Here is a 21,768-nt window from a genome sequence, read left to right on the forward strand (position 1 = left end):
GCCCCGCCCTCGGCCGCCTCCGAAACGCGGTGCGGATCACGCCAGCTGGAGAGGCGACCGCGGGAGTAGTTCCGCTCCGAGGGCGGAAGTGCGCGCCCAGGTCTCCCCCGTGGCTCAGCTAGCAACATGGTAGCGCCGCTGCTGGAAATAACTCACGTGTTTTGCTGCCCAAACCGGGTGCGGGGAGCCCTGAGTTGGAGCTCCGGGCCCGGAGGACTTTTGGCCTTCGGCACGTCCTGTTCCGTGGTGCTGTATGACCCTCAGGTAAGAGAAGTGGCCGGACGCCCGTTTCCATGTTCTTGGGGGCGGGGGCCGAATCCTCTATGCGCTCGGGGCGGACTGTGGACGCAGGAGCGGCGGGGAGGGTGGGTGGGTGAGGAGCCTCCCCTGGGCGCGCGGGACTCCTCGTCTTCTCGCGCTCCGCCACAGCCTGGGGTCATCAGGTCCTGCCAGGGGCCTGTTAGTCCCACATAAGCCTACCTGAAAGACCACCTTTTCTGAAGCCTTCCCTGGGAACTGTCATATTGCTAACCAGTTCGGCTTTTAAAGGATTTGCAGTTTAGGTATGGATGAAAGCCATGATCACAGGTGCTCGTTTCTGTATTTTCCTTCAGATTTATTTAATAAGCTTGTATTGAGTTTCAAAGAAAAATCACTTTTATTTTGGCCTCGGGAATAGGCATTTTCAGGAAGGCGCTGTTAAAGGGCAAAGGGGTTAGGGATCCTAAGTGTAAGTCCTATGTGTAAGTCTTCTTATGTGTAAGTTCTGCCTATAACACACATTCCCTTAAGTTCACCCAGTCAGTCGATTATTCCCTTGGTGCATTACCTCACTTTTCAAGTGCCTAGTTTTTGCATTCTTCCCAGAGTTGTTAGGACTCCATTCTTATTGTCTAGTACAGTTAGTATTGCTTTTCAAAAAGAGTCTCGGATTAAAAAAAAATAAAGTGCTGGAAATGAAAGTCCAGTGCAGGAAATAGCTGTCTGTATTTCTTGTATTGCTTTATTAGTTTGAGTAAAAATCCAATTTTCATTATCTTTTCACATTCAAATTTATATATGAAATACGTATGAAATAATTGTACTCATTTTTCTTATCTTGAACTTGCTTGCCATCTCTGTTTCTAGTTACTACCAAGCATTCTTAACTGGCAAGAGAAAGCAGGAAAAACAATGGTAAACTTTACCAGGTTGGTTAGCCATGGGCTGACTCAACTGTAGAAGCCCATCTTTCTACAGCCATTTAATGTATTTGTACCTGTGTCTTCCATTACATTTTTACTTTTAATAACTTGGTGGTCATGTTAGGGGATTTTAACTTACCAAGAAAGTATATTGAGCTTAAAAAGTACTTTGCTTTGTTAAATATTTGCCGTTTGGGCACTTAATTAAATATAGGAACAAGAGCATGTCAGATGCTAAAGTAAAGTTTTGGAGTAATATTCATTCAGCAAATATTTGAGGACCATCTATGGGCTAACCCTGGACTGGGTGGTGATGACACAAAGGTAATGGGTAATAATTCTTGACCATCAAGGAGTTCTTAATCTAGTGAGAGAGGGAAATACTGTAAATTGCTTTACAACTTCAAGTAACTTATGTGTGAAATATACTAGTTTTTGGACATTTACTTTGCATACCTTTTTCTTGTCATGAGAATTTCAGATGGCAGGTAAGCAAATAGGAAGTTAGTGCTATTGGCTGTAGAGAAAGGGAATCTAAAGAGGAAGGCACTGTGATCACAGAGTAAATAGCGTCAGCAGTGTGGGAAGTAAAGAAAACCTAAGTGTGGAGGGATTTTGCTGAAGCAGTCAAGAGACTGCTGGGAACTTGGCTATAGGCCTTGAAGGGGAACTTGGTTATAGGCCTTGAAGGGATCTGCTATCTGAGGAAGTAGTTGTGTCCTGGTAACTTTGCATAGCACTAATGAAGGACCCAACACCTGATCAGCCATGGTATGCAAAGTTGAGCCATGAATTTGAATCCAGTAATCATGAATTCCTCTATTGAGGGTTTTCTTTTTTTGCTTTTCTTTCTTTCTTTTTTTTTTTTTTCCCCCCTCAGTAAAGCCCTCAGATCTGTTTAAGCATGGTGGAAGTAGGCCTTGAAAACTGTGGGCAGACAAGGAAGAGTTACCTTGTCCAGCCTGGGGATGTCAAGACAAGCTCTCCTGTAGAGAAGCATGGGGGCAGTTAGAAGGAGTTGGCACATGAAGACCAGAGAGCTCAGTATACTGAGAGCACAGGACATAAGAAACGTGGAGTGTTGGAAAAGGCAGGCACACGTTACAGTGAATGGATGGTTGAAGCTATGGTTTAAAGTTTATGAATAAAGAGAGGTGACTCAGTTTGAAGTAATCCTGAACTTTTTATTAGCCTCAAAACCACTGCTATCTCACTTTTACTAATTCTTTTATAGGATAAATTGTAATTTACTAACTAGTGTTTTCTTCTGTAAAGCAAAGAGTTGTTATTACCAACCTGAATGGCCACACTGCTCGAGTCAATTGCGTACAGTGGATTTGTAAACAAGATGGTTGTAAGTATTAATCTAGTTAAAGCTGATCTCAGTTGTTTTCTTTCTTTCTTTTCTTTTCTTTTTTTTTTAAAGATTTTATTATTTATTTGACAGACAGAGATCACAAGTAGGCAGAGAGGCAGGCAGAGAGAGAGGGAAGAGGAAGCAGGCTCCCCGCAAGCAGAGAGCCCGATGTGGGGCTCAATCCCAGGACCCTGGGAACATGACCTGAGCTGAAGGCAGAGGCTTCTGCCTCTGAGCCACCCAGGCGCCCCCTCAATTGTTTTGTGATAAGTATAAGTAGTCATTTTTCTTTTATCACTTGTCTTAATTTAACATTAGCTTATCTGATACTACGCAGTCAGAAAACAGAACAAAAATGGTATGCCCAGTGAAATATCTGACCTGTACTTTATAGAACTAAACCATGGGTAACATAGCAGTTCCTAGAATGAGAGTAGAGGCAGCCCCTGACTGTGGCTAGACCCTCTCCATTGCCCACAGTTTTTGACTGAAAGCTTGTAAGCAGGGCCTGTTCTGGGATTCAGGCTGGGATTCAGAGATTTGGCTTGAGATCTATTTATTCCACAGACAAGCTTTGCTTTTTTAGGCAGGACATTGCGTCTCTGTGTTCACCCCAGTTTACACCATAAGTAATACCTGAAAAGTAAATGGTTGAACTCGATCTGGTGACCTTAGAGGTTCACAACACCTGTGAGATCAAAATTATTTTCAGAATAATATAAGAAGTTACTGACAGTTTTCATTCTCATTCTGTTTCAAGTATACGGTGGCTACCACAACAGATCAACACAGAAGCAGATATGAAAATCCAGTTGTATTCTAATAAAGTTAGATGTTAAAGAGGTTGGCGGAAATGTGAAACAGTGCTTCTCTTCTCATTAACTTTTTGTTTTGGAAAATAATAGGGATTCCCCCTCACCCTCTACAAATGTTATTTATGTTAACATGTGATGGGGTTTTTCATTATTTTTAAGTAAACTAATAAAAAAGTATTTTTCAAATTGCTGATTTAATTTCTAATGTGGTTGATATTGGTACCTATAGTCCATATAAACAAAAGCTTTTGGGATTCTCAGAAATTTTAAGAGTGTAAAGGAATCTTGATACCAAAAAAAATTAGGATTCCTGGACTAGATTATCTCCAGATCTCTTTTATGTCTAAGATTCTGTGACTCAAGAATTTTTAATTAACATATTGCTTTAAAATGGTGCTTCTGATATCCTATAGAATTTCCTCAAATGTCTTACATATAACTACTGTGGTATTCTTACGGACTCTGAATTAATTTTATTTTCATTTTCGTAAACATTTATTGAGAGCATTCTGAGCCATGCGCAAATGCAAAATTTCCTGAATGAGTAAGACTTTGCCATGACTTTATCTGTGATGTTAAAAAAGAGTTTAATAAGCTATTTATTTCATTTGGTAATGCAGGATTAGTCATGTTATGTCAGTAAAAATCTTTAAATATTAGAAAGAGTGGCTGTTGGTACAGATATTAAAGCACAATTGTAATTGTATTAATTGCCACCAGGTGACTTCAAAGACTACTTGAATTTCTGTATAGGGATTTATTATAAAATATTAATTTGGGCTTGTATATTTTATCTTCCCTTTGAAAGTGAGGTTCTATAAAATGAATTGCTTGTGTTTCACTGTAATCTATAACTACTATGTTTGATTTCCTCTAAAATTAGGGCTCTATCACCAGATAATTAAGATGTTTTTCTAATCTAATTATAAAATTTTAATAATATCATTTCATATTTTCAGGAATGCCTGGTTGGCTCAGTCAGTAGAACATGTGACTCTTGATCCCAGGGTCATGAGTTCAAGTCCCCATGTTGGGTGTGGAACTTACTTAAAAAACAAACAAACCACTATTTCATATTTTTAAAATGTTTGAATTTTTTTTTTTAAGATTTTTATTTATTTGACAGACAGATCACAAGTAGGCAGAGAGGCAGGCAGAGAGAGAGAGGAGGAGGAAGGCTCCCCACTGAGCAGAGAGCCCGATGCGAGGCTCGATGCCAGGACCCTGGATCATGACCTGAGCTGAAGGCAGAGGCTTTAACCACTGAGCCACCCAGGCGCCCCTAAAATGTTTGAATTTTAACACATTATTTTTATGTACCTTATAGTAATTTCCAAAATCATGTAATCAAATGGCTTAATTTTTGTGATGTATGAAGATGTTAAAGCCCAATATTACAGCTGTCTGGCACTAGGGTTAGGACATGAACCTGGGACTTCTGACTATAGGTCTAAGGTCCTTTAAACAATCCTCGTTCCCCTAAGTATCTAGCACATAGGCCAGAAGAAACAGTGTGTGATGTGTGATCCTTAGATTCAGAATTTTAAAAAGGTATAAAGGGCATTACTGGGACAATTTGGGGCAGTTTTAATATGGACTATATTTTACATTAATGATACTGTGTCAACAATTAAAATTGTTGAATACAGTAATTGTAATATAGGGGAATGTTCCAATTCTTAGGAGATGTATGATAAAAAGCGTTTAAGAGTCAGAGGTCCTGATGTCTGCAGCTTATTTTTAAATGGTTTGCCATAAACAAAGACGTCCATGCATATACATATGTATAAAGTGAGATATTAACTAAACATGGGAAAATGTTAACAGTTGGTGAGTCTAGATAAGGGGTATATGAGTTTTCTTATATCTTTTTGAGTTCTCATATCTTTTCTGTAGCTTTGCAAGTTCTCAAAACAGCTGGGAAAAAAATAAAAATATTCATGGAAATGTAATTTTTTCCAGCTTCTTCTACCGAATTAGTTTCTGGAGGATCTGATAATCGAGTCATTCACTGGGAAATCGAGAATAATCAGGTGGGTAGGCATGTTTATAGTTGTAAGAATTAACTTACATCTGCTTTCATTTTCAGCTCTTTTCCTCAGATCCTCTATGTTCTTTTACGAAGTTGCTTCATTCTTATCAGTAGTCCAGATCTTACATCTAATACTTCACATGCCCTGTACCCTTTAACATTTGCTCCCGTATTCATATGCTATCACTCATTTCTGTGAATTTCCCGTCATTTAGTAGTAGTTTTCGAACTATACCTAAAGGGATTTTTTGTTCTGTTCTCAGTGATATCAAAAGTTAACACTGCCTGTGTTCGTAGGACAGCTGTTACCATGTGGGCATAGATTTAGATAATTCTAAGTAATGTTATAATATGCACCACTGAGTATGGATGGATCTCTATTGATGGACACTGGGTTGTTTCTAGTTGTAAGCAAAGATTAAAGCATTTTAGGCATTTAAACATCTGTCATGCAGAAGATAAAGAGGAGTCAGAATCCTGTTTATGATTCATGTATGTAGTTTTGATGGCAAAATGTACGTGAACAGCTAAAGTATAAAGGTAGCTCCATAGATATGTGCTCTAACTTGCTCTACCACAACCATGGTGCTGTGAGTTCAGTAGAGTTTTAAGAGCTGGTTGAGTTGGGTCTTAAAGTGTGGGATCGTTTCCTTAGGAGGAATTTAAGGGGTGCAGGTTCCTGGTAGGAAAAATGGCGTGTATAAAAAAGCTCAGGTGGTATAGGAGGCCACCTGCTCATCAGTATCCAGTCTTAACCAAAGTCTAAGATGTCTTTAGGGCAGGGTTTTCTAGTTTGTTCAGAGAGTTATTCATCTTTCAAAAAGTTACATGAGAAAAGGAATCTACGGGCAATCACGGTTGGGAACTAACCTAGGTATATATACATAAGGTATATATCCTATACCTTCTTTAGAGAAGTGCACCAGGAGTATAGTGAAATCCCTGTGGAGTTCTGACGTGGATGAACATATCTTCATTTAACAAGCATTTCCCAAACTCCTTTGCAGTTTGAAGTTTTTTTTTTCCCCTTTTAAATCGCTTAACATTCCTTGTAACTCTGAACAGCATAGTTTTAGAAGTGATTCTAGGTAATTCATTGTAGGCGGTGATACTAAAGTACAGTAGGAGAAGATTGTGTGGCAAGGTGAATATCCTATAAGAGTCTGTTCTTTATTAGCAGGCATTTGGAAGTCATTGATGATTTCTAAGCAGAGGAAAATGAGTGTCAAAAGAAGATTAATCTGACAGCGGTGTGCCAAATTAGAGTAGGAAAAAATACGAAGAAAACAGTGTGGGGTATGTTTTTGAAGGGAAGATGATTTTGACATTGACTCTTTATCAAAGGAGTGGGAGCTGGTGTTAGGGGAGTGAGTAATTAAAAATAGTGGGATTCTGTTTTCAGGCTCTGGGAGAAAGGTGCTTCTACAAAGAAAAATAAGGAAGTAGGAAGGAAGATGGGGAATTTACTCCTAGACATGTCACCTGAATTGCTGGCCAGGCCTCCAGACTTATCCTCAGAAGGAGAGGGCAGATGCGGAGGTGGGGATTTTGGAAACACCTAGACTTGAGTAAGAGCAAAGAGGAATGTAATGTAGCAAACTTAACTCCTGTTTGGACTGATCTTGGCAGAGGAATCCAGAGAATGATTTGAGCACTTGTTCTTGAGATTTTGAGGTGATACTTGCAAAACTCTTTCCTCAGTGTTGCCTCCTGCTTCTGTCAATAGAGAGGCGTGTAGGCTGAACAAGTATCTTAGGGCAGACAGCAAATTTAGAGAGAGGCCCAAAGAGAATGTGAGTCCAGATGGGGACGAGAACAGCAGGAGACTAAAAGGCATAAAAGGGGGATAAAGGGAATAAGAGAATTTAGGGGAAGCGTCCACACTTGGAAACCATAGAGGCTTACCGTTTTCCTTTCCATATGCATTTCCATGTACACAGGAGTTCAGCACACCTTGACTTCTGATAAAAGGAAATAATTCTAAGCTGGTATAATGAGAGGTTTGAGTTGACGATTGAGCACTGTTTTTTAACAAGCTGGTGACTTGAGAGGTTTCTTTTGTTTAAGTTTTTAAAATTCTCTGATGATTGGTATATAATCTTGCTTAAAAATGTAAAGTGATGCATGGAGCACTGGGTGTTGTGCAAAAAGAATGAATACTGTTACGCTGAAAAAATTAATAAAAAAAAAAAAGTAAAGTGAGTACTTTCAATAGATTTGATTTTTTAGGGAGTAATGATAGAGACTCGTGAAAAAAGTTTAAGTACAGAATGGTGTAGAGAAGGAAAACTAAGTACAAAACAGTTAACATTCTAGTGAACTAGCTCTAGCTCTCTCTTTTGTGTGTATACATAAAAGAGATTATACTGTACTTGAGTTTTTTAAAATGGTTTCTCAAGCCAAAAGTCAATGATTACAGAAAGTTAGTGTACAGATCCTAATACATAGCTGTTAATCATCTTGAGTGGCAGAGTTTTGCTTAAATTGTGAGAACTGAGCATGCATTTAAGGGACCCCTCTATTTCTGTAGATGACAAATTACAGAAGACACTTCTCAGAGGATGTGGTGGAATCTCACACATTGTGAACTCTGAGAGGTATACTTAAAATAGCAGGAATGATAGGGAATAATTTTGTGTGGCAGGCAGGTAGACTTGATAAACAAATGGGATTTCCTTGTTCTGCTTGCCATTTTTTTTTCATTTTCTAGTGATACTTGATTCAGGCAAGTATCATGAGTATGCGAAAAGTACTTGGTAAAAGTTTGTTGGAGAATAGAATATTTACTCAGTTCCAAAATATAATCTTATATAGTATCAAAAAATTTAACTTCACAGTGAAAAAACCTGGCAGATGCTACCTCTACTAGGGTACCAAGGTTAACAACGCTAAAATTGGGAGAGAGTGATAATCAGGTGCTTCCTGACGTGATGCGCATGGATAGGAATGATGTCAAAATGGAAATCCAGAATCTAATCTTGAGAAAATATCACATGAATCCAAAAGAGGGAACATTCCACAAAGCAGGCTGTAATCTTCAAGAATGTCAGTGTTGTGGTTGTCTTTCCATGTTACCTTTTTTATTGTCTACAGTGTATGTCTATATTAATATAATCAATTCCCTTTTAGGAATTTTAGGTTAATTGCAATTTTTCACTGTTATAAAGAGTGTGTGATGAATGTCTTTCTGCATTTGTCTTTTATTAGTTATACTAGTGCGGTTAGCATCTCACAGTAGATTCTTAGATGGGAAATTGCTGTGTCAAAGGCTGCACGTTCATGAGTCCGTCCTGTGTTCAGAACACCTTCTCTGAAGTTTACATTGTCTTCAACTTGAAAGGATGTATTTCTGGGTCAGGCATTTTTTTTTTTTAAAGATTTTATTTATTTATTTGACATATAGAGATCACAAGTAGACAGAGAGGCAGAAAGAGAGAGAGGAGGAAGCAGGCTCCCTGATGAGCAGAGAGCCCGATGTGGGGCTCGATCCTAGGACTTTGGGATCATGACTGGAGCCGAAGGCAGAGGCTTTAACCCACTGAGCCAGCCAGGCGCCCCTGGGTCAGGCATTTTTAACTGTACCTTTAATTCTGTGATTTTAGTTAAATAAAGATGGAACTGTTAATTCCTTTTTTATCACCCATGTTTTTGTTAATTTTTTCTGATGTAGCTTTTAAAAGCAGTCCATCTCCAAGGCCATGAAGGACCTGTTTATGCAGTGCATGCTCTTCACCAGAGGAGGGCATCAGATGTTGTATTACATACACTGATCGTTTCTGCAGCTTCTGATTCTACTGTTCGAGTCTGGTCTAAAAAGGGCTCAGAAGGTAGGTTGAGAGATAATATAATCCAGATGAAATAGTAATTGTCAAATGAGTGACAGAAGAACATACATACCATTTTTTTCAGTGTTTTAAGTCATTTTGTTCTTTTAATGTTGTTAAAACTTTGATCATTTAAATTCCCATGGTCACTGGGGGCTCAGAATTGACCTTATTCATCTTCCTCCACCCAGGGCTGTGATGATGCTACCCAACCTTTCTCGGTGAATAAGCTCACAGTTAATTGTTCATGGTGTTTTTATTTCTTAGTAACGTGCGTTCAGACCTTGAACTTTGGAAATGGATTCACTCTGGCTCTCTGCTTATCTTATTTGCCTAATACTGATGGTGAGTATTCTGCTAAGTATACATTAAAACAGCAATAGATTTTTATATCTCCATACAGCCAGAATCTAAAAGAAACATTAGGTCTTAATTTCATATCTGAACGTTTTCATGAAACAAGTTGAAATGTGGATAATATACCTTTTTAAAAAATTGAAATATAGGTGACAGAATGTTACACTAGTTTCAGGTGTACAGCATAATGATTCGACTACTCTGAATGGTAGGCTGAGCTCACCAGAAGTGTACTTATGTTTATAGTACTCTGATGATCATGTATAGAACATAAAATTAAGGGAAGCTGTGAAGGATTGTGATAGCTGTTGAAAATTTAAGTGACTTAATATGGACGTGGGATTGATACTGCTATTTATCAAATATATTTTCAACATCTATAGATCTGATTGGGGAAATTAATGCTTTGAAGGTGAAGGTCTAGGATAAGTTGAAAAATACTGAAGACCCTTTGAACATTCCTGTGAATATGAGAGCCTCTTCACATCCTCCATAATGACCATTTGCCCAAAACCACTTAAAATTTCCCAACAGAAAAATATCCCTTTTGTTTTGAAACCCATCTGTCTGTACCTCTGATTATCCTCCACAAAGTTGATGGCCAGTGTGAGTCGGTCCATCTTTGCCACCTCAGTCACCTGGAGGACATACCTGGCGGAGAAAGGCAGGCCTGGAAGTCACCAGCTTCTGATGCCCTCTGCAGCAGGAACTGCGACTCCACTATTTCATGTGATGGTCCCCTTTTGTGGGAGGGCTCCCCAGTAGGAGGAACTCATACATTCTGGCTTTATAACAGAGAATTTAGTTTTTTCCCGTCCACACTGAGACCAAGTGACTAGAGTTTTACTTTTTACTTGATTTAAAGTGAGAAAAATCTTTAAAAAACACACTTGTAGTTATATTTACTTAGGAAAAGAGTCCTTATTTTATCTGCTGTCCTTTGGTAATGTGAATTTTTTATAGCCTCATCTTTCATAGCATTTTTTTTTCATAGCATTTTAACTACATATTTATGTGCCTTTTTTTTTGAAATTGAGGTATAAATGACATATTAGTTTTAACTGGATAGCATCATGATTGGATATTTGTATATATTAAGAAGTGATCACCACAGTAAGTCTGGTTAATGTCCAGAGCATACACAATTGCAGAATTTTTTTTCCTTGTAATGAGAACTACTCTCTTAGCAACTTTCAGTTGTGCAGTACTTACATGCCCTTCCACTTGCTTCATGAATATGAATTTGGTTTTACTGTTGAATTCTCAAACAAAATGTAAGATACGTGAAGTGACAGACATACCTTTAAATCGTTGTGCAGTAGCCATGATGCTGGGCTCATAGCTCCTACATTTTCTTACTCAGTTGGGTTAACAATGTTTTGGATAAGTCTTCTTGGTGAAATGCTTTTTGTGTTACTCTTTTCACCACTATTTCTATCATAAATGACACATGATGGAAGAAAGGAGTCCCTGTCATTCTTTGCTAAATAACCATTTAATAGAACATTTTAGAGTGTTCATTTTATTTCTATAGACGTTTATTGAGCACTTTCAGTGTATTGTTCAGGGTGTGGAAAATAGAAGCCTGGATTCTTTACCCAGTGCTTATAATCTAGCATTGGTGATAATGGTAACATATGATGGAATATTTACAATAATGCTTCTTTTTATCCTTCCAGTACCAATATTAGCGTGTGGTGATGATGACTGCAAAATTCACTTATTCGTTCAAAGAGATGACCAGGTAATTTAATGATTTAATTAAGACACTAGAATTATGTTCTGCTTAATTACATATCTTAATATAGACTCTTTCCAGATTGTGGAATTTTAAGGAATGTTCTAATCTAAACCAAAGTAATCCAATAGGAGAATCTTTTTTGACAGTCCTCTCTTAGACAGTTTTCCACTTGGTTTGATTACCAAGTAAGTGCTGTCTTGGCCACCTGGTTGTTAGGTGGGAAACAGGTCATTGGATGGGGGAAAGACAGGAGGAAGATATTTAGATAGTGGGTTGTTTTTTGTTTTTTATTTTTATTTTTTGTAAATTTTAAATAAAGTATATCTATGGTAAAATTCCCCTGGTAGTGTTTATTTGTCATTCTGAGCTTTGCCTACATCTTGAGTGGCTAAAGGACAGGAGAGAAGTTCCAGAAAAGATGTAGTTTAACTTTATGCTTTTTTATTAATAACGGAGATACTTATTTCTTTGCATTCTATACGTAAGTTTAAAATGGTTGTGAATATCCAACCACCCAACTGTTACTATAGAATAGCACATGTTATTTTATCCTGTAAACAATTTATTTAAGGTCTATAGATACTGTATTACCTACACAGATGAGTTAGATGATTATAGGATTTTTATTCCCAAGTGAGAGTTCTGTCTTATGTCTGATCAGAGTGTTCCCAATTTAAAACAAACAAACAGTGCATTAGGACTGGCTGTGACACCAAATGAAATCACTGATATACATGAAAATATTAAATTCTTCCATTAAAATAAAAATTCCAATGATTTTTGTTATCTTACTAGTTTCAGAAAGTGCTTTTTCTCTGTGGACATGAGGATTGGATAAGAGGCGTGGAATGGGCAACCTTCGGTCAGTATGAAATCTTGCTGAAGTACATAATGGGGCAAGTGTGTGGAACTTCAGGAAGGCACCTTCTTTTGTGTTATGTTTTCTTTGTCTGTAACATTTTTCTATTGTCCCTATTAGAAAAGAGGATACTTACCCCTTTGTTAACTATTAATTGGGGAGATAGAGGATGAAACTAGTTGATGTTTTAAAGAGGACACTAGCTGACTATTACACATGCAGATGTTCTTTGAGTTCTTTGTAGAATTTTGTGGTCTGTGTATAAGAATGTTATACATTGTAACCATTTATCAGCATTGTATGTATGTTTGCCAGTGCTAGTAAAAAAGAATATAGGTCAAATGAATGAAGGGTAGGGAAGCAAAGTCTCTTTTTTTTTTTTTCCAGGAAATCTAGAAATCAGCATAGTGTAGAGCAGAAAATCTTATACCTAAGTTGAAGAATATAATGTTCAAAAAATGATAACATTTGTTGTTTTATTAGGTAGAGATCTTTTCCTAGCAAGCTGTTCACAAGATTGCCTGATACGAATATGGAGACTGTATATAAAATCAACATCTTTAGAAACTCAAGACGATGATAATATAAAACTGAAGGAGAATACTTTTACAATAGAAAATGAAAGTGAGTAATAATGAAAATATTTGATGTGATAGCTTCCTAGCTCATTCATTTATCTGTTTTGCTATACACCTGTGCAAAAGTTAGTTTTTTAGAAGTATCCAATCCCGGGGCACCTGGGTGGCTCAGTAGGTTAAAGCCTCTGCCTTCGGCTCAGGTCATGATCCCAGGGTCCTGGGATCCAGCCCCGCATCAGGCTCTCTTCTCAGCGGGGAGCCTGCTTCCTCCTCTCTCTCTATCTGCTTCTCTGCCTACTTGTGATCTCTGTCTGTCAAATAAATAAATAAAATCTTTAAAAATACAAAAAGTATTCAATCCATACCTGAAACTTATACTATGCATTTTTTTAATTTGAGGATAAGTTATTTTTCATACATGAAACTTAACTTTTTCTAACCATATCACTAAGATTTTTAAAAATTGCTGAAAATGTTTAATGTTTTCTCAGTAAATTAATATATAAAATGATGCCAAATTTGCAGTTTTAGCATAGGTAGAGCTAAAGGAATAAAGAGAATTATCCATACCTTTACTGAATAAGACAAAAGCCAAAGCACTACATTGGAGTGGTATATGTAATTCTGGTTTTCTTATTGTTTGGAATCAGAACAGTACCCCTGCATGGTAGATTCTACTGGAATGTTGTATTTGAAGGAAATACTTTTGAGTGTTCACCTAAATTATAAAGTTAGCCCTCAGTGAGCATTGTTCACCTAGGCATACTCTTCTTTCTTATTAATCTAATTGGTTTTAAAGCCCACAAGTTGATTTTGGTAACATGGTTTTATGGGGAGAACCAGGAAATCCTTAACCAACATGTTATGAGTAGCTATTTATTCCCAAATATGAAATTTTTGTGACTTTTTTTAAAGATTTATTTATTTGACAGAGAGAGAGGCATGGTGGTGCAGGGGTGACACAAGCAGAGGAGTGGGAGAGGGAGAAGCAGGCTCTCCGCCGAGCAGGGAGCCCAGTGAGCGGGGTTCAATCCAAGGACCCTGGATCATGATCCGAGCCGAAGGCAGCTGCTTAACCAACAGAGCCACCCAGGCGCCCCAGTTGTGACATTTTTATTAATTATTTTATTTGAAAGGTTATTGATTTGATTTCCTCTATTTCTGCATTTATCTTAGGTTTATTTTTTTTAAATGGTATTTAAGCTATTGCATGTTGATAATTAGTATGGATAGCAAGGAGGCTGACATGTTTGGTTTTGCTTTTTAATTGGACTATAACAGTAGCTGTTCCATAAAACTTTTAAAATTGAATACATTTGTTAACATGTATTTATGACTAGAGAAAAATTTATATATCTTTAGAGCTTTTTTCTCCGTAATTTTGAACAGTGGTTAAAATTAATGGAATTTGTTTTTTTGTTGAATGCACTCTTTCATTGAATCTAAATCATGTTCTGATTTTTGAAGGGGGATATGTAATTGTACAACTTGGTTATGGAAATTATTTTCAGAAGGGCTTTGAGAAAAGAATATGTCATTGTTTCTGTTATAGGCATTAAAATAGCATTTGCAGTTACTCTGGAGACTGTGCTGGCTGGTCATGAAAACTGGGTAAATGCAGTTCATTGGCAGCCTTCATTCCACAAAGGTAGGAAAAAAAATGTATTCCTCATTTCACTTAAATCTCACATATAGAACTGTAATCTGACCAAATGAAGTAGAGAGTTTGTTTCTTTTTTAGTTCGATTAAAAATCTCAAATAGGGGCATCTGGCTGGCTGAGCCAGTAGAGCATGTAACTCTTGATCTCAGGGTTATAAATTTGGGCTGCATGTTGAGTGTAGAGATTATTTAAAATAAAATTTTTTTAAAAAAAGCAGTTAAAAATAAATAAAAATCTCAAATATAAGACATTTTTAAGTTGGGAGAGTATAATATGCAGCTGCTAGACATGTTCTGCTGGGCACTCAATTCCACTGAAACGTACACTCCTGAGTGGGAAGAGTGTGATTGATGCTGTGATGCTGAAACCACCACAGCCCTTTTAACTCTCTTTAGAATTAGTTTTCATCTAATCTTTATGGGATTTAAGAGAAATTGACTTTTTAAAAAAAATATTTTATTTATTTGACAGAGAGAAATCACAACTAGGCAGAGAGGCAGGCAGAGAGAGGAGGAAGCAGGCTCCCCGCGGAGCAGAGAGCCCGATGTGGGGCTTGATCCCAGGACCCTGGGATCATGACCTGAGCTGAAGGCAGAGGCTTTAACCCACTGAGCCACCCAGGTGCCCTGAGAAACTGACTTTTAAGCCAACTTCAAATTCACTGGAACCTTTGCCCCCCTGGAAATAGAAGTTGCTGTAATACTGAGATAGAATATTTATGAAAAAACAAGACTTTCTCCCACTTTGTTTTGCCCTCAAATCTCCATTTATGGAGTGATGGTTGGATGCTAAAACTGGTGCTGCAAAATGTGGAGCTGAACAAAGCACAAGCCTCACATTCTTCCCCTAGCCCCTTCCCCAGGGCAAGAATAGAAAATGTCAGTAATGAATACTCAGGTAATCACCATCATCAGTTATGGATATGCCATATTTGTTGCAGTTAAAAAAAAAAGATACCATTGGTATTGAGGGACCCTTGTGTATTCTTTCCTGAACCCTTTCCCCTCCATTCTTTCCTTAGGGCAACTGCAGGACTGAATTCACTCCGTATCATTCCCATGAGCGTTTTTATACTTCGGCTACACATTCTGTATAGCCACAAACAGTATTGCTTTACAGTTGTTAAAACTTGATATCAATATGTATTCTCTTATAACTTGCCTTTTTAACTTAACAGGTTTTAGATCTGTATCCATGATGATTTGTGTAGCTCTAATTTATTTTTATTGAAGTATAATATTCCTTTGTCTAAATATACCACAACTCAGTCATCTGTTCCTCTGATGGTAGACTTCTGTGGTATTTCTAAAAATTTTGCTAGTGTAATGCTGCACATGAATGTTCTTGTGGTAACCCATGTCGTGTTTTTCTGGTAATCTACAAACATAATGGTTGTCGGTCATTTTAAAGGCATTAGCTTTTATTCTTCAGATGGTGTTCTTCAGCAGCCAATGAGATTGTTGTCCGCCTCAATGGATAAAACCATGATTCTCTGGGCTCCAGATGAAGAGTCAGGAGTTTGGCTAGAACAGGTAAAAATGTGACTGTTTGGGGCGCCTGGGTGGTTCAGTGGGTTAAAGCCTCTGCCTTCAACTCACGTCATGATCTCAGGGTCCTGGGATCGAGCCCCGCATCAGGCTGTCTGCTCAGTAGGGAGCCCGCTTCCTCCCTCTCTCTGCCTGCCACTCTGCTTACTTGTGATCTCTGTCTGTCAAATAAATTTGATAAACAATATTTAACCCCCAAATCTACATTCCTAGAGCTGCTAATATTAACTCTTGATGCATGCTAAATTAGAGGGAACGTAACAATTTCTGGACTTTGAGAAGTGTGGAATATTGATTACGCATTATTTTCTGTTATTGCATAGGTTCGAGTAGGGGAAGTAGGTGGAAATACTCTGGGATTTTATGATTGCCAATTCAATGAAGATGGTTCCATGATCATTGCTCATGCTTTCCATGGAGCATTGCACCTTTGGAAACAGAATGCAGCAAACCCAGTAAGAAAAGCGTTTTTAAATAAAGTATTCATAATCAGAGTGAAATGAAACCTATGTAAACTATGTTACGGACTTAGAATACTCTGCAGAAATATAGTAGAGGTGTTTAAATTCAAATGACATAACTTCTTCCTATAGACGTTATACTGTAGTTATACTAAGTAAGAAACTTACGCTTTTCTCAAATTAAAAGTCTTCATTTGTCCAGCATGGTTGAGGTTTTGAAATTTGCACATAGGTAAACTTCCTACATAAGTGAACTTTAAACTCTGTAAATTTTAAGCTCTGCCTTTAAGTTCTATAATTTTTTTGATGGGAGTGTTTCCTAAAATGTTTCTAATTTCCCTGTCTTCTTTAGGGAGATAACATAATTTGGTCTTTCCTTGGACAGTTGGGTACTCCATAGATAATTACTGATGAATGACTGACAAAAGGGCCATAAAGCTACCTGTTACTTTGTGAAGGAATGTATTAATGCTCTCAGGGATGTTCATAAGTGTAATTTTAAATGGTCCTCTAAATACTGGGCTCTTCTACAATTTTTTTTATTAGTCTCTTCTCAAAAAGAGGTAATCTGGGGCACCTGGGTGGCTCAGTTGTTAAGCATCTGCCTTCAGCTCAGGTCATGATCCCAGGGTGCTGGGATGGAGCCCCACATCGGGCTCTCTGCTTGGCGGGGAGCCTGCTTTCTCCTCTCTCTCTCTGCCTACTTGTCTGTCAAATAAATAAATAAAATCTTAAAAAAAAAAAAAAAAAAGGTAATCTTCCTCTAGCCATGTAACTGCCTCTTAACATTATTCAGTCTCTTACTTTCTAATTTGCTTTTGATCTGCTTCTTTGGGTTTGGAGATATGAAATTTCAGGAACAGCGGCTAAGAGTACAGGTCTTGGAGTGAGGTAGCACGGGTTCAGATCCTGGCCCCAGCATTTACTAGCTCTGTTCCTCGAGGACATTGCCTAACCTGTGTCTCGGGTTCCTCCTCTGTGAGGTATGGTTAAAAATAGCATCTACTCATAGGGTTTTTCTGATGCTTCAATGAGTTCATATTTGTGCAGAAATGCAGTGAAAACTGCTCCTGGTACATAAAGGATAGTATATTCGTGTATTTTAAATCAAGTAAATAAATGAAAAAAATAAGAGCATTGAGTGAAATGTGAGTCCATAGATTTTGAATGTGCATCTCAAGGCTTCCCTTATAAAGTAAAAATTCACAGATTTGCATAACCTTTAGTTGGTAGGCTTTGTACTAATTGTGTCATACGTGAAGATTCAATTTTTCATGCATGGAATGATTTACTTTTTCCCTTGTATTTTCCATTTGGTGTTGACCTTCAAGTTGTTTCTACTAGTATGGAATCAGACCTATATATACAGGGAACAAACTGATGGTTCCCAGAGGGGAAGGAGGGTAAAGGGGAGTGGGAGGTACAGACTTCCAGTTATGGAATCAGTAAGTCATGGGAATAATAGATACAGCCTAAGGAACACTGTCCGTGGTATTATAGTAGTGTTTTATGCTGACAGGTGGGAGCTGCACTGTGGTGAGTGAGCTCAGCATTATGCATAGACTTATCGAATCACTATGTATGTCTAAAACTAATGCAATATTGTGTGTAGCTAAATAAAATACTGCCTTTCCTGTCGTCCTTACTGTAAATATTTTCTTTCGAATCAATGTATTTCAAAAGCAGTTCTTTAAAGTATCAAACAGCTAACACGTGAACTAGTTGGACATCAGTATTTAAGTGGTTCTAAGATAATAGTGTGCATGATCCGTTTTGAAGTTCAGAGCAAGGTCAGTTTAAGAATGATATGCTTTCAAGCTATTTTTATTTACATCCAAGTTAATTGAACTTTATCTATATGTATTATTCCCATTCACTTAGATTCCAATATACTTTTCTGATGTGAAGAAAAAGAATGAAACTAGTAGCCTTGGTGATAACTGAACATAACCTTGACTATTGTCCAGATAAGTGTTGCCTCACTGGAAATATCCTTTAGGGGGTTATGGCAGAAAAACAGTTGAGAACTGCTGTTTTAACTAGAACTAGTAGAAAACCTACATGATACATGGTGAGCCCTTATCATACTTTATGGGAATCCGTTATATAATTGCCTGGCTTCTCTGCTAGATTGTAAGCTCTATGAGAACAGATTTGGCTGTCTTCCTTATCCTTGTATTCTGGTACATAATGTGGAATGCATGGATGAATGAATAGTAAGAATAAAACAATCACATGTTATATTCACTATGTGCTGCCTTAATAGTTAAAGTACGAGTAGTAGAAATTCATATTTCTCTTTGCCTGTATGTGATTTTGGTCATGAAGCTTTACCATGACTGTATAAATGAATCAAAAGGTGGGAGCATAGCATAATACATAGGTATGTTGAAATACTATGTTACATACCTGAAACTAGTGTAACATTGTGTTTACAACTTTACACACACACCAAAAAACAAAGAACTGTTTCTACTATGGAATGAGCCAGGGGATCATCAGCTAAGGCACTTCTTTTTCTTAAAGATTTTTAAATTTAATTGAGATAGAGAGTGCACACCTGTGCATGGGTAGGGGAGGGACAGAGGGAGAGGGAGAAAATCCCAGGCAGACTCTTTGCTGATCATGAAGCTCAGTTCCATGACCCCGAGATCATGACTTGTACCAAAATCAAGAGTTGGAGTATGCTTAACCAACTGAGCCACCCAGATGCCCCTAAGGCACTTTTAAATCTTGTTCTTAACTTGATAAATTATTAACTTGATAAATTTATCAAGATAAGTCTTGATAAATCTTGTTCTTAACTCAGAGTGCCTCTGAGCCATATTTCAGCTTTAGTTTTTGAGGGCCTTCATAGAAAAAAGCATCAGATGAGTAAGAAGAAACTCAAACCAGAAGATAGAATTCAAGGAACTTTGCTTGTGCTTATAATTTGACTTCAGATTTATAATAGCTGCTCCCCATGTATTTAAGGTGACTTTTAAAAAATAGACTTGATTTTTTAAAGAAGTTTTAGGTTCACAAACAATTGAGCAGGAAGTACAGAGAGTTGCCGTATACCCTCTGCCCCCACACGTGCACAGCCTCCCACACCAGAGTGGCACATCTGTTCTATTTGGGGCTGATTTTAAAAACAAACACTGTGCTTTAGGACTGTTACAGTGGAAAATTGTACTAATAGTCCAAAAGTGCTGCACTTTGTTCAGAACATTTTGGAAACTCCCATTAGTGCTAACTTTAGAATTACCTTTTATGTCATAGAAGAAATTAATAGCACTTCTTTGTCACAACCTTGTAATTTTTTTGCTAAGAAAATAGCTTAGCTTAATCATTGACTGTGTTCATCATATTTAGCTTTGGGTCACCTTTTAGCTATTTTTACAAGTTTATTTACTCCAAAGATTGTTTACTACTACTTGAGGTTGTTCAAAACATGATTGTAGATGAGACATATGACATTTTCTATATTTCATTGTCTCTCTTTGCATAGTTGCTGGTACAGGCTCCCTCAGGAGGTGGGAGCCTGTCTTCTCTACACCTGCAGCTCCTTTTACTTGGTAAAGAAAGCCAGAGGGCTCCTGAGTGGTGCAGTTGGTTAGGCATCCGACTCTTGGTATTGGCCCAGGTCATCATGTCAGGGTGTGAGATCAAGCCCCAGGTGGGCTCTGTGCTGAGTGGAGTCTGCTTAAGATTCTTTCTTCCTCTTCCTTTGCCCCTCCTGCTGGTGTACTCTCTTTCCTTTTTGTCTCCCTAAAATAAATGAATCCTTAAAAAAAAAAAAAAAGGCACATACTCAGAATCTACTGACTAATTTTATTTAATACTCTTTATTATATAGTTAACAGAAAAATACTCACATAATGCTGCATATTGCATTGTTTTGGGTGCTTTACAAATATAAATTTATCTAATTCTCATAACAACCATACAAGCTTGGTAACTCTTTTACAGAGGAGTTCTTTGAGGCAGAGAGAGGTTACGTACGTAGTGTTTAGCTTCTAGGAGGCATTCAGTATGCGCTGAATGGAGGGGCATTTCCCCTGGGTTACTGCTTTAAAGGACACAACACATTTGAACTTTTAAGTTATAATATGCTTGATTGGAAAACCTGTCCTTTTATTTTAGGATCCTATTATTTTAAGATCCCATCTTGTTTTTTTAGCTTTTTCCCTTGCTCAGGGGCTTCAGTCTTTTCCATCATTAGCCTTGAGGGCGGAGGGCATTATCATGATTAGACTTGATTCTGAGTAATAGTGATCTCTGATTATTTTGATGTGTCATGAATACTTCCATTGCAGAAAGAGTGGACCCCAGAGATTGTTATTTCAGGACACTTTGATGGTGTCCAAGACCTAATGTGGGATCCAGAAGGAGAGTTTATCATTACTGTTGGTACTGACCAGACAACTCGACTTTTTGCTCCATGGAAGAGAAAAGACGAATCACAGGTAAAATGTCTTCCTACTTGACTGACATTTTTGTAAATGCATTTTTTATAAAAACATCCTTGGGTACATGAAAAATGCGACAGCATTGTTAACCGCTACAGAAATGCAAGTGGGGTGGCCAAAGTGAGCAGCACTGGCAGTGAGGAGCGGACATAAGGGTGCTGACCAGCCAGAGCGCCCACGTGTTGCAGGTGGGAGTGCAGAATGATACAGCAGGTAGGACATGGTATTTTCTTAAAAACTTAGACATACATATACTCTTGACAGTTCAGACAATTTAAGTGTTAGAGTTGTTTTCAAAGTGTATTTACTTGCTATCTGCGTAAAAATTCACTTATGCCTTGTATTTTGTTTAATACTTTAGGAAACACTGTCAAGTCTGTAGTAAAAGCTAATTTCTTTCTTTTTTTTTTTTTTTTTTAAAGATTTTTTATTTATTTACTTGACAGAGAGAGATCACAAGCAGACAGAGAGGCAGGCAGAGAGAGAGAGAGGGAAGCAGGCTCGCTGCTGAGCAGAGAGCCCGATGCGGGACTCGATTCCAGGACCCTGAGATCATGACCTGAGCCGAAGGCAGTGGCTTAACCCACGGAGCCACCCAGGCGCCCCGTAAAAGCTAATTTCTAAAGTCATATCTACTATTAGATAATAGTGATTGAGGGTGACTTCTTTTCAATAGACTTTTCATTCTTCGCCCTGAGCTCAAGAAATTGCAACCACACTTTACCAGTGGCAAGACACTGAACTGTGCAATGTGGTAAAGAAAGCTTGTCTACTCAGCTTCAATCTCGGACAAAAGTTCTTGGAACTGACTGTGGGTCAGTCCTTGAAAACGAGTGAAATCTGCCACTACAGAAGCAGTAGATTCAAATTATTGAGTTGAGGGGCGCCTGGGTGGCTCAG

The 21,768-nt window shown here is 37.9% G+C and overlaps 1 protein-coding gene across 1 annotated transcript in view; it reads left to right on the plus strand.

Moving 5' to 3' along the window:
• The first annotated feature begins 126 nt into the window (after positions 1-126).
• The window catches only part of ELP2 (elongator acetyltransferase complex subunit 2), a 45,651-nt gene continuing 24,009 nt past the window's right edge, over positions 127-21,768 (plus strand). Inside the window, exons 1-12 of the mRNA XM_046024680.1 lie at positions 127-264; positions 2,460-2,538; positions 5,319-5,389; positions 9,059-9,215; positions 9,480-9,557; positions 11,249-11,313; positions 12,106-12,172; positions 12,653-12,793; positions 14,300-14,395; positions 15,841-15,941; positions 16,280-16,411; positions 20,716-20,865. Coding sequence (XP_045880636.1) covers positions 127-264; positions 2,460-2,538; positions 5,319-5,389; positions 9,059-9,215; positions 9,480-9,557; positions 11,249-11,313; positions 12,106-12,172; positions 12,653-12,793; positions 14,300-14,395; positions 15,841-15,941; positions 16,280-16,411; positions 20,716-20,865 — 1,275 coding nt within the window. The remainder of the gene's footprint in view (positions 265-2,459; positions 2,539-5,318; positions 5,390-9,058; positions 9,216-9,479; positions 9,558-11,248; positions 11,314-12,105; positions 12,173-12,652; positions 12,794-14,299; positions 14,396-15,840; positions 15,942-16,279; positions 16,412-20,715; positions 20,866-21,768) is intronic.

This window comes from Meles meles, chromosome 12 (assembly GCF_922984935.1).
Source record: "Meles meles chromosome 12, mMelMel3.1 paternal haplotype, whole genome shotgun sequence".
In the NCBI taxonomy this organism is placed as follows: Eukaryota; Metazoa; Chordata; class Mammalia; order Carnivora; family Mustelidae; genus Meles; species Meles meles.